The 14,136-nt window shown below is 38.2% G+C and overlaps 1 protein-coding gene across 1 annotated transcript in view; it reads left to right on the top strand.

Moving 5' to 3' along the window:
- The window catches only part of PTPRO (protein tyrosine phosphatase receptor type O), a 151,219-nt gene that overhangs the window by 120,961 nt on the left and 16,122 nt on the right, over window positions 1–14,136 (top strand). The window contains 6 exon segments of the mRNA XM_030458097.1: window positions 2,372–2,504; window positions 3,838–3,958; window positions 5,278–5,346; window positions 8,870–8,953; window positions 12,208–12,243; window positions 13,804–13,885. Of these exon segments, the coding sequence (XP_030313957.1) occupies window positions 2,372–2,504; window positions 3,838–3,958; window positions 5,278–5,346; window positions 8,870–8,953; window positions 12,208–12,243; window positions 13,804–13,885 (525 nt within the window).

Raw genomic sequence — 14,136 nt, 5'->3', positions numbered from 1 at the left:
TCAGTCTTTGCCTACTCATGGCACTGGCTCTAGAATACCCTGCAAAACCTCAAAGGCCCTGAAACTAAAGGAGTGTCAATTGTCAGGAAGGGGAAAATGGTCAGGTATGGGAAAACTAGAGAAATTTAAATGTCATGAGGTCTCATGCAGCATTTAATTACTTCTGACTCACTTTTTTCCTAGTTTTGAAAACTGCTAGCTGAAATTCAGTAGGACACACACTGCTATTCCAAGAGTACCTTTAGGCTGCAAATGTGGCTGCTTCTCATGCATTTTGTCTCAGAGCATTTCCTTCAAGACCCAACTTTTCAGCCTCTCATGTGAACCTCCTTTTCTCTCTGTCCAGTTAGGAACCTGTGCTGAGGCCACATCAATATCTGAGTGCTTATATTTGTAATGCTGTTCATTGAATAAAATGGGAGTAGTTTTAATTCCTTGACATTCAATACTGTGTAAAATATGAGGCTTGCTTTGTGGTTTAACTAATTGTGTAATGAATCACTAGGATTACATACCATGAAACATGATCCTCTCACATAGACCATTACACATACCGGGCAATTATTCAGCAAAAAAGTAAAAAATAACCCACTTAGACCACTGGTTATACTAAAAGAGATGTACACATTATTTAATCCTATGGAAGGCTAGTCTGAATTATTTGATATTGCTTTTTAAAAATACTGACTAATAAGGAAAAAAATTTTCAATGCACTTTAATACTTTGGATAGTTTGGATTCCACATCTAGAGTCCTACTTTTTCATAATGAATAGCTAAGGGTCATGAAGTCATTCTTCAGCTAGCAGATAGTCAAAATAATGATGTGGTCAGAAAAGGAAGGTACCACAGGATTTACTGCTTCAATGCAGAGCAGGTCTGTTTTAAGAACATCAGAAAAAGACAGATCCATTTGGCAGGAGTTTCATTGGGTGTCTTATTTGTTGACATGAACATCTGTCATTGGGAAATGCATAAAGACTGTCATCTCACTTCTCATTGGACTCATCACTCTCTCTACTCTCTCTACTCTCTCTATGAAATAAAGTGGAAGGGCTCCTTTTTGAACTGTAAAAAAGGAAGGACATCCCATAACCGCAACGGTGGTAAAAGGGTTGGACTCGATGATCTCTGAGGTCCCTTCCAACCCAGCCAATTCTATGATTCTATGATAAGACTGGTGAAAATTATTTGTGATTTTCCATGATACTCACATGAACGTTTTTTTCTTTTCTCTCCATTTTTAAATCAGCAAAATGAAAAGCAACAGCTTGAACATCTTGAGTTTAGGTGACTAATTTAAATTTCCCAGAGAGGAAAGTGGAAAACATCCAGCCAAGTCCAATTGCCAAATTATGGCCCCTCCTTTCAGCTCAGGGAATAAGTTTCCTCCCTCACACTCATGTACGTGTGATTTCATCACTGTAATGTGCCTCAGAATCGCACTGCGACCTTGCTAACCTAGAAAGAGCCTATGAAATACAACAGGCCACTGCACAAATCCAGTGCTTGTACAGGATTTTACACTCCCCATCTGCAGTTAATTAATTCATAAAACTTATCCTTATTGATTTCTAAACCACTGGCTCAGTGTTCCCCAGTTTTCACCACCCTTGGTTCTGCTGTAGAGCACAGAAAAACATGTGAGGATATTAATGAGCTATATCTCTTAAGTCAATGGATGTGTTGTATGTGTTCTTTTGCTTTTGTCATCATTTATAAAACACGAATGTGTTTATCAGAGACATAGTAATTGAACATTGTATAAATCCATTATGGAAAGAGTTTGTACTAGCTAGAAAAAGTGAGGTGTGGGATATCTCATCATACTTATTTTTCAGAGGTTTTGCTTCAGCTTCCTTCTTCACCTGGGCCACTCAAAAGGCTCACAGCTCTTTAGGACCAGAGGAACTGCCTCAGAAGCAGAGGTGTCACATAGTCATACAAGGGTGCAGAAACTGTGACTGCCTTGGCTTTGAAAAATAACTTTATTTTCCTCCTACATGTATGGCTTAGTAATCCTGAGCTCTGTTCCCTTTGTGGATGTCCCCAGGAGTCATAGTGCTTCCCCTCACTGAGCATGTGAGGCTCCCTCTTGCCCGTCCCCAAGGCTACCTGGGGCTTCTTGGCATTCCCACTGCTGTTTTCACCCTTGTTCTTCTCCCCTTTTCTCCCAGACTGTTGGGCTACCTGCCTATTTTCAAAGGCACCTCGAAAATTCCTGGGTTACCTTCCCTGGGTTTTGATGAGCTACTTTCTTTCACCAGATCTGACTTTAAATGATCAAACATGGTTGGAGAGGGGAGCACTGATTTGTGCTCTTGCATTTATGGAAGGGTCAAATTTCTGAGTGTTTTTCCCCATGTCTGCAGGAACCTGTCACTGTTTCTTCACACGTGGTGACCATTTCCAGCCTAACCCCTGCCACTTCCTACAATTGCAGCGTGACCACCTTCAGCCACAATAGTCCCAGCATCCCCACTTTCATTGCGGTTTCCACCATGGGTAAGCAACACTTCCCCAATTACTTCCTCCTCCTCCAGCTACAACATCTGTTTCTGTTTGCTTTCTAAAGTTGCTCTGGGTAATGCTAGCCCTAGGGGTTGTTTGTGTCATGGAAAGAGCTGTCATGACAGATGTGGATGGGAAGGGGAAACAGCTTCAAGAAGTCCTTAAAAAAATCCCTTCTTGGGGACTGACTTGGAAAAATGTAAACTAGAGGCTCAGTTCCCTACTGGGTTTCAGAAATCAGGGACCTGGTTTGTTGTGTTAAGGCTGGATATCAGGGTACTGCCTGATGACATTTATGGAAAAAAATGTCTACTCAGCTAAGCCCAAACAAGAGTGAAATCACATTTATAAACTGCTTAGGTAAAAATAATTTTCTGATGGGAAGTAGGGATAGAATGAGAGAGAAAAAGAAGAGCCTCTGCAAGATCTCGAGCAGTCACACCCCAGAGCGATAGCTCCTGGCAGGGGCTTCCCAGGCATGTCATGAAGCCTGGCTCTGTACAGACTCTGAAGAAAGAATATCAGTGTTGAACTGCCCAGAGCACTGGACTTTTTTTCAAGGTCTCCCCTTCAGCATGACCAGTGTCACCTCTACTTATTTAAGTAACTGTATGGCTGTAGTCACTGGTTGTGTACACCATACACCATGCCATGCTGAAGTTCTAATGCTTTAGCTTTAAAGTCCCCATGTTTTTTAATCTGGCTGTTATGCTATTCTGAGGAAGTAAAGTAGAGACTGTTTCTTACATAATGAGCAGAATGGGGTATCTGGTCTGATGGTAATACAGCTGATAAGCATGGAATATGAAAAAAAACATCAAGGCTTTGTTAATGAGAGTTAATACCAGCTCATATTTAAAATAGAATATTTTGTGAAGATTTGTTTGCCAAAGTAATTCATTCAGTTTCAACCAGGTATATTACAGAGGCTTACCCTGGGTTTTTTGCTTTTGGGCCAGAAAAGATGTTAATGTTGAAGAAAACAACTTGAGAGTCAAAATGTACTTTGGAGACATAGATGATAACGAATATCTGCATTTTTTATTTCCTTCATTCTTATGTTATGATTGTCAATTGGAAAGAAAAAAAATAATGAGAACATACTAAAATGTAACAATGTCAGAGTGAAGTGACATCCCCACGTAAGTTTCATAAGAGCAATAGGTGGTCAAAAACTCCCTTTGTCTCTAGTGGTAGATTTTTCTCTCTGTAGCAGTCCAGGCTGAATGAGATAAGTTCAGAAAAGTAACACTATCAATAGTCAGAGGAAAAAAAGCCCAAAATGCTTCTGAATTGAATAACCAAGCGCCCTTGTTTCTATGTACAGTCACTGAGATGAATCCCAATGTAGTGGTTATCTCTGTGTTAGCCATCCTAAGTATCCTTCTAATTGGACTGCTGCTGGTGACTCTTGTTGTACTCAGGAGAAAGCATCTACAAATGGCCAGGTAAGTCCAGATTTGTGCTGATTCCAAACATTTCAGACAGTAACAAACACATCATGAAGGTAGCTGCAATTGGGTTTGCTTGTGTGCGTGAATTATGCTTGGGATGCTTGTGAATAGGATACCTTCAAAATACTTGTCCTGCTGTTGTCTAGGAATATCATGTCTTCTCCCTCTATCTACTTTCATAATCGACCTGAGATTTGAGACTCAACATTTATTTCATTTTGGGCTTTGCAAGGTTTGGTCCATGTGAAGTGCAGTCCCTTATTACAAAAGGGTTGTGTTGGGAACATAAAGGGCAACTAGGATCTGAGACAACTGGGCATAAGCAAGGCATCAAGATGCTCTGCAAATCTTTCATATGATTTGGAACAGGAAGTTTTCTGCATCAACAGATTAAGATCAGGTCCAGGATGCTGGGTGTCAGAGGACATATAAAGCCTGAGCCCTGGCAGCCAAATTCCCAGAACAAGGAAGGATGTACCCAGGGCCCTGAGGAGATCTCTCAAGGGCATGTTCCAGTCTGCCCTCAAATCCTGGTCTTGCAGTTGTCCACATTCTGCATTGATATGGGCTTCCTTCCTATGAGAACTGCAGCATGGAATAGAGCAGTTGGGCTAACCTAGATCTTGCCTATTTACACAGTCAAGATGCAGTCAAAATGAAGTCAAACTGAGACCCACAAATCCAGAAGGGATCTCAGGTCCTTGTGTTCTTGTATAGTGTCAGTGAACCACATTTGCTCTATCATACATATGCTGGGAAAAGTTACCTTGTAGAAGTAAGCCTTTTTTTTACATAACTTAGGTGCTTTAGCTGTCTGCACCAGTCACTTGTACATGAATATTAAAATTCAGCTTCCTCTTCTTGGTGGTCTTATCTGTAACAGTTCACTTTCATGTGAGTGATCTTATGGCCTGAATGAACTATGGAGGGTTCTCCAAACCCTTGTATGTGATTCACCTCTTGGTCTTGGGACGGTCCTGCAGTTTTCATTGGTTTATATTCTATGTAATACGTTTTATATTAATTTACTCTCCCATGTCAACAAAGGAAATTATTTAAGATTAAAGAAACTTAAGTGAAGAATCTACCAGCAGCAAACCACCAGCTATCTAGCAGACACTGCATGTTATGTGTTGTGTCTTGACTATGTTAAGGGATTTCAGTTGTGCTTATCATAGATTACCTCAGACCTAGTCATAGATGTGAATGTTCAGCATTTCACAACCCTGAGAGTTCTCTCTTACATCAATGTCATTATAAGCCTTGTGACTCTAAAAATTGTAATTTTGTACCCAATGATCTTCCTGAAACAGGGAGTGCGGGGCTGGAACCTTTGTCAATTTTGCATCTTTAGAGAGAGATGGAAAGCTTCCCTATAACTGGTGAGTGCTTGAAGCAAAGCTTTTAATTACATTTTTTCCCCATCTTTGCTCTTCAGCAAACAGGATCTTTGATCATTAATTTTTTTGTTGTTGTTGTTGTCATCACTATTCTTTTTTAAGATAAAACTTCTATACCTGGTGTAACTTCTATACGATGGGGTAAGACTATGTATTGTGTCACCTCTTATTTTTATTTGAGAATGATGTATATACACACCAGCCAAGCTGTGTAGAGGAGTTTTGGGAATTTTTTTTGTTTTTTCTTTCATTTCTTTTACAGATATATTTCCTAATTTAACACAACTGTATAAGCTTGATCTATAAATCCATTAGCACTTCTACAGAGATATATTTACATCCAGGAGTCAGCCTACCTGCAGATGACCAATTAGCAGCTGTCTTCATACAGTGCCATTAATTAATTTTTCCTTGTCATTGCAAGACAAGGACAAGTCAGCTCAACTTTTTACTGTAACTTAATGTTCAGTGCTGTTGAAAAGACTTGAAAAAAAAAGAAAAAAACACACCATATTCTTGGTAGTCTACAAAATGCATCTACAGGAGTTGCAGGAATTCGCTATGGACACCAAGCCATCACTGATTCCGTCAGGTGAAGAGAAGTATTTAAAGAAACAAAGTCTGTAGCTTTTATGGAAGCAAGAGAGCTCTTGAGAGCTACTTGACTGGCACCAGTGTGGTCATATTCACTTCTGTTTTGATAATCAAATGGGTGCTAATGCCTGACCCAGAGTTTCCTGGTTTGTTATTAGCAATCTCTGCAAAATACTCTTGCCTCAAAACAAGCCCAAACAGAGATATTTAAAAGCACACTGTCAGGCCCTTTCCAGCATATAAGAATAAGAAAATATGCACCTCAGGTGTACACCCAGGGTCATCTTTTTGACAACCAAGAAGCTGGAAAGAGGTGTTGGTGAGCAGGGAACTGCTTCTATGATATCATGGGACACAGCCTGCCAGCAAGGACAGGATTAAATGGATTCACATTGCACCACAACAAGCCTTTTGCTCATAAGCCTGCAAACTGAACTAACAAGCCCAGCAAATCTTGTCAATACCTCACTGAGCTGCTAATTAACTGGATATTAAACAAGCTTCACTTGCTTGGTTTAGCTTTAATAGCAGCCAGCTGTGTGCAATACAAACTAATCTCTCTTTCAGCTTCTTTTGCTTGGACTGTATTAATGCAAAGAAGTCAGAAGATCAAACACTCATGTTAATTAAATATCCAAGCTTGAATCAAATTATTAAACTAGCAACAGATATTATTAAAATAATAAAAGGGTTTTTATGGCAAGGGGAAGTAATTAATAGGTTTGGATATGAAAGTTCTTGTTTCTTGATTTAGTATATGTACATGTATGTGTATGTATATATGTGTATAAATGCATATATGTATACATACATCAATTATGTTATAAAAACATAAATTGGGTAAAACATTCCTACTTAATATCTCTGTAAACTTGCAGTAACTGAAGGCAGTGTGCCCTAATCTTATCATTCTGACTTGTCTAAGAGCTAGTAATACCTGGTTTTGTGTTGTCTTTGTGTCAAGACCAGACTGACTGTCCACCCAGGCAGCCAAATGGAAAATATAGCCCTAAGAACACGCAGAAGGATTAAGAAACTCATTATGATTTGGGCTCATTCCAGGGCACTAGTAAGGGAGCTAGGGGCATATCCACTGCTTCCTAAAGGAAGCTAAGCCCAGTAGAGTTGTCAGGATTTGAGCAATCTCTGCATCTTTTTTTTAATTAAATAAAATAGTTCAGTACACCTTAGGAGTAGGTGAAAGACGATATAATTCCACATAAAACCATATTGTATTTATTCGGCAATGACATGTTTTTCATATGTTGAGTCAATTCAACTTTTAGATGTTGGAGTAAATAATTTATGAACAATATAAGTAGGTCTGCAAGCACATTTATGGTTTGATAAGCTGTGTAAATTTCTCATTATGGTCTGATGATGAAAGAAGAGTGCGGCTTGAACTCCTTCTGCCTCTGTAGGCAAGAAGTAAAATCCCCACTCAGTGTTTCCCAAAGGAAAGTGTATTCCTGCAACATCATCACTTCTCTGTCCTAAGGTTAATGAAAACCTCTCTGTGGCACCAGAAATCTGCTTATGGAAAACCCAATTTCACCCTCACTCGAGTTCCATAAAAACTCTACCAATGGACAAACCCTAAGACCCTGATGCTACACCCACTATCACATATGATTAACTAGAAAGAGCTCTCACTTCTGCTCGACCCATACAATCCTACCAATGCCACTGCAGAAACTATGCTGCCCATTTTCTCTTCAACAGCAAAACTTACTCAAGCATAACTTAGAGTTTTTGCTGCCTGGGCAGAAGCTTTGCACCACTGGTTGGAAGCATAACATGAGAGATGATTATATTTGACATGACTTGTATTTCAGGGAAAACCCAATATTTGCATACTTTGTAAGAGATGAGTACTGGAAAGGGAAATTTCACTTTCTGGTTCTTCAGAGCAGCTGTAGAAAGATAGTATTGGTTTTAGGACAGCAGATTTTCTGATGGGGAAAAAACACACTGAGGGTATATTTGGCAAAAATACCCTGCTAGTGGGGCAATTTTTATTTAAGTTTCATGAGCTATTCACTTTTGGCAAAGTATTAGTTGCCCACTCCACCAATGGCTAGAATAGACCTGAATGGGTTTCCTGGACTATATCATAGAATGAGTATTATATATATCTTTACATATGTATATATTAAAACAGAATCTGGTAAACAGGTTGCAAATAGAGAAGTTTAGAATTAGTTTGTACTTAAAGTTTCTTCAGTCACAAATGAAATCTGCAGTGAATAGCTATTCATAGAAACCACAGTTAGAAGAAGGTCAAGTAAAGTTTTGCTGGAAACCTAGGGGAGAACTTAAAGCACTTAAAAATGGGACTCTGCAAAATGTCATATGACTCTTTTCAGAAATTTGTCTCAGTAGAGAGTATGAAGAGATACTGGAATGATCTGAATTTCTCTCTGATATGGATGTTCTGATATCCAGAGGATCACTTGCAGGAACACATGAGGGAGATTATCATAGCTGTACACGGTAAAAACAAAATATATTTGTCCTGAAATATCTCAAAACAACAGAAAATAGACTTGACAGTACCCATGGAATGGCCATAAACATCTGGATGAAATTTAAAACCACATCTTACTCTAGAAAAATCTGCCAGTTTATTAATTAACATTGATTTAGAACAACAGGTCTGAACCAATACTGTAAAACACGTTTCTTTTGATCATGTAGAAATTTATTTTGGGTAGCTGGAGATCCCACAGAGGGTGTCAGGTTGAGGAGTAAAACTTCTATGGATGCTAATACTATTCTTATGAAATAAGTAAGAGGAAGCCTTTATCAGTTTAGCTGATTTTTAAAATTTGCTGATATCCTTATTTCTGTTTGTCTTACTAACTCTCCTCACTTTTTCATCTTTATGTATGTTATTTATTAATGCTCACAGGCGTAGAAGTGTATTTGCTTTCCTAACTCTGCTACCCTCATGCCTTTGGACTGATTATCTTTTGGCATTTTATATAAATCCTTGGTAAGTGTTTTACTTGTTTTTTTCATATGCAATGTCTAAAGAATGTTAATTTCTATTACATGAAAAATGTGTGGTACCTTTGTTTTCAAATATGTTAAACCTTTTGAAGATATAATTTTCTTGTACTGGAACATGGATCAGAGAGTATGTGGGTATCAAAGTATTTGCTACCCTGCTTCATCTAGTTTGTCTGATTATGTTCCAACCCATTTTTGCTATTAAAAAGCTAATCATATGGTCGTCACATTGATCTCATTGATTTTTGCAGTTTTTGCCATTTCATTGTAAATTCTGGCCTCTTCTGTTCCGATTACTCATCTATGCATTGCCTGGCATTGCTGCCTGCTGCTGCTGCTGCTTTTCTACTACTAAAATGGTTCGGTTGTGCCTCACCTGTTTGGTGTGTGTGTCAAATACCTCAGATTTTAGGAGCTCAGTAACATTCTCCTAACATTAATAAAATTTTTGGTTTTGGAAAAAAAAGTTCACTGAGAACTAGCAGTCCCCAAATGTAAAAAAATTAGGTCCTTGTGTGTGCATCTCTCTGTGTATGTGTGTATGTTTAGTAGTTTAGTCTGTAAGTAGTTTATGAAGACTTACTGAATGACTGATTAGGTTATTTTTAAATACCTAACCAACAAAGCTCCAGGGTTTAGAATCAGAATTAGTTTACAAATCACTTAACAAATAATTATAGTTGGCTGATATAAAAATGCTTAATTTATATAAAAAAAATTAGGCTCCTGATAGTCTTGAGTTCAAGGTATAGAGGTTTACAAAAATGAAGTACCAAGGCTAAGAATTATTTTTAATCAAACATTTTCCCTGGCCTTACCATGTAGCACTAAAGTCTTGGCAGTCAGACATCAAAATCTTCAGCACAGGGATTTCTGAGACTGGTTTTCCTGGGGTCACATTGGCTTTGTAGGAAAATCCAACTAAATTTTCAGTGGGCCAAGAAATCAGTGACATTATGTAACTAAAGAAAGGTCAATTTCTTCCCCCATGAAAATAAAAGGTTATTCTCCACACTCACAACTGGGGAGTGGATGGATGTCTTCCACAACATAACATAAGCCTTAGAGAGATGACTTGCAACTTGTTTGATGTAAACTCAACTAACCATTGAAGCTGCACACTGATGGAGGCAACAGGTTTATTATCATGAAGGTCACACTGATGTCTCTCAGTTCACTAATGATCAAAAAGCCCAAGGTGGGCACTATTGGTGGCACTGTTGCTAGAAGAGTCTTCTTTTATCCCTTTCCATCCTTTTGTTTTCTCTGTATTATTATGCATTAACTCACCTTTCCAGATGTCTGTCCTCAGAGGTTTCCTCTTCAATCAAGATACCCAGTTTAGTCTAATTGACCAGGTTTAAAGGAATTGAAGTTGAATGATAGGAGATTAATACCTCTCTTAGCATTATAATCTATAGGGTAAATGGAAGAACAGATGAAACACCATCTAATGTTTCACATGTCTTTGTCTTGCACACAAATTGGTTTAAAACATTTATGAACATTCGGGAGACAATTGCAATGCTAAGAAATGAAGGCCTCTTGAGGCTGCCAAAGCACAAGAAATTGTTGCCAAGAATTGGATGTCAATAATTTGTTTTATTGTCTCTTGAAGTGTTCCTTGGAGAAGCATTCTTAGAAGCATTCTCATCATAAACAGCATTGAGATATTTTTTCCATTTGAAATGAATTCCAGTGTTACTGACATTAAAAGGTTTACCACAGCCACAGGGGATAGAAATGTGTTGAATAATTTAGAAAAATTAATTTTAAGATTTAATTGGAAAAAAAATATTTGAAGATGTAGAATAAATACTACTAGGCTATGTGTATAGTACACATTAATGCATAGATACTATACAGATAGTATGTGTATAGATAACATGGTATTATGAAGAGGTCTATAATATTTGAAACTTAAAGCTGTGCCAAGTAAATCTCTATAGTAGCATACCTTAATAAGGTAACAAAATTACTATACACTGAAACTGAATATTTTGTAAAATTTAAGTTTGGAAGCTTTTTGGAAGACTTACTTTTTTTTTTGTTCTTTTCCTTTAAAAATACTCTACATTTTAACATTTCTTTCTGTAAATTTTCATTCTTTTGAAATTAAAAATCTACACCTTTAATTTACTAATTGAAGTTTTGGTCTAAGTTGTCTAGAACTGATTTCAACATCATCATGATATTAAAAATAGCATCATTATAATGTCATGAATTGACAGATATTGTTTAATACCCAGGAAAACAAATAATTACACTACTAAAATCCCTTCAGAGTAAGTGAGAATCTGTGCTCTGTGGCTGTTTTGATTGAGGGGATCAGCTCTAGACAGATTATTCCAGGGTTCTCTCTTTGTGCATTTGATTTGATTGATTGATTAACTTTTTAGTGTGACAACAATACGATTATGCACACATGCTTCCTCCAAAAAACCCATATGATGGTTGATAGTGTAGTGAAGTCCATATCTCATGGGTTATACAGCTTTACACACCTAAGCTTTGTCACAATAGTCTCTAGTGAATTATAGCACTTATAAATCAGGTGAAGACAGTGTATTACATGACTGGCATAATTATCTCTAGCTGCTCAAAGTCAATTAAAATTATCTAAGGTTTGTGCTCAAGTCCTGCTGGTGTCAGTAGGTTATTTGCCATTGTCTTCATTGATCATCATCAACAGGTTATGAAATGGGTGGGAAATAATGTTCAGGCCCTTTCCTTTTTCCTTCACCCTTCCTTGAATTTACAAATGATGATCTTCCCTCTTTAGCCAATAGATGCTTCTCAGTCCTTATTGCTCTCTAGTGTTGGCATCCCTGTTTCCAGCCTGCTGGAGCCAGAGCAGAGCAGCCCTGGGGGCACCATGGTGCCCCATCCCCTGCAACAGCACAGCTCCCACCAGGCTTGGTAAGGCTCTGGCTCTGTGAACTCAGCCCTGGCCCACCCAAAGCCAGGTGGTTCAGGGTTTGTAAAGGACCCATGGCTTGTGTTGGGCACAGGTTTTCCCTTTGACAAGCAGCTCCTTCTCAGAGACACAGAATGAAAACGCATCCCGGTGTTGTTGATGGACATGTTGCTATCAGCTTAAAAATGTCCAAGTTACCATCACCAATCTCATCCTGAATGTGATGATGAACAGGAAACAGATGTTCTTAAAGCAGTATTAACTTTGAGTAAAGATTATATAATACTTTAATGACTGAAAAACACTTCTTATTTTTCCAGGAGTAAAAATGGATTAAAGAAGAGAAAGCTAACCAAGTATGTAACTTCTTTGATATTTAAAGTAATATAAAAATATATCATCTTAGACTAAACATACATGATGGAGTACATAGTATTAGTGATATTGCAGTTACAGATACAGAAAACTTCTTGGTAAACTGTGAGAGTTTGTCCTGTGAGAGATGCCTGAAGGCAAAAAACAAACAATAATTGGACAAAAGCAATTCTTCTCAACAGATAGGTTGTGGTAAAACAGCTCCTTACTGATAGAAAATTAATCATCTGGGAAAAGATGAATTAGCCAACCCAGTGATTCCAACAGAGCTTATCTTTAGTTAAAAATTACAAATGGTGAAAAACTGGGATGCATTTGTTTGTGGTGATATTTCCCACTTGACACGAAGATCTCATTAGGGTTGTTGCTAGAACATTAGATCATTAATGCTAACGGGTAAACAGGAGTAATTAGATGGTGATAAGAGAGGTTCCTCTGGGCATATTGCCTCAAAGTAAATTAAAAGATTACTGTGTACATGCTTCAGTAGCTTGTAAATTAGAGCAGGATAATTAGGTGAGGGAAGGTGTTTACCTGTGTTTCGTTATGCAGAGTGTTAGCCTAATGATTTCTCCGTTATGTTCAGAGGCTGTGCCTGTGCTAACCAGATAGAGCCTCACCTGGCAAATAAAGAGTGTGGGATGATGAGAGTTGCTGAATCAAGGCTAATTGAGACCTGATGAAGCTTTGAATGGTTTTGTATATTAATATCCCACATTTTTTAGCCATTTTTTCTCTGCAAGTACAATGTGACCTCTAATGACGAATGTCTATAGTTCTTAAAGCCACCAGATATTGCAGTCAAAGCAGTGGCATCCCAAATGCTATTTAAGGGTTTGTTTTGTGGAACTTTTTTTTTTTTTTTAAAATCAAAATCTATGAAAGGCATTTTCTGCATGAGCAAAGCTTAGATGGGTTTTAAAAGTGTCTCTGCCAGATGCAAAAATGTCTGAAAGCAACATTTTATATGTCACAAAAGGTGACTTGGTTACACCAGCAAGCTTCCCTGGTGCCAGAATCAAGCTGGTGGGATGATACTGAGAATGGGTCTGCAATGGGGGATCACTGTTTATCATGGTCCTACCTGTGCTTTTGGGACATTCCCACCTGCAAAACCAGTTCAAAGGCTAGGGAATCATAGGAAGAGTGTATGAGCCATTCTCCTCTCCTCAGACCAGTGGTTTCCCTCCACCAGGACAACTGGTTTCCATCTGGGACAACTCCATCCCCCCCAGCCCAAATTATGCTTACAATAATCAGCACCAGCAGCTACAACATTGATCACACAGAAGGATTAGTACCCTTCTGGCAGCCTCCCTGTCTTGTGCCATTACCATAGGATGCAGATAATGAGCAATATGCCCACCATTTGGTGGCAATGAACCACAAGATATTTTTTTCCCTCTTTATTGCTTCTTTGTAGCATTAATAGGTGCAAATACATACTCATGGCTTTATAGTGTTCTGTGGGAAAATAGAAATAAAATATACAAAAAAGTTGGGTTTTTTTTTATTAATTTCTGTGTGTTTCTCCTTTAAAGCCCTGTCCAGTTGGATGATTTTGATGGTTACATCAAGGATATGGCCAAAGATTCAGATTATAAATTTTCTCTGCAATTTGAGGTAAGTCTGGGGGGACCTTGTCCTCTCTTAACTTCTGTGCCTGGATCAGCTTTTTATGTTTGCATGGTGTGTTCCTGTGCTCTGTGTTGCTTAATGTGTGCTGTTGCTAGGTGGGTCAGCTTTACTTCCAGTTCTGCAGAATTTAAAAATGGGCCTTGGTATAATTAAGACTGCATTTGGTAGGCTGATTTGAGTGGCTCACCACATTTATTTCAAGATAATTGTCAGGCTGACACACTTCCTCCAAGTTC

This window comes from Calypte anna, chromosome 1 (genome assembly GCF_003957555.1).
Source record: "Calypte anna isolate BGI_N300 chromosome 1, bCalAnn1_v1.p, whole genome shotgun sequence".
NCBI classification, from domain to species: Eukaryota; Metazoa; Chordata; class Aves; order Apodiformes; family Trochilidae; genus Calypte; species Calypte anna.
Note: the sequence above shows the minus strand (reverse complement) of the source record. Positions and strands in the feature narration are given on the sequence as shown.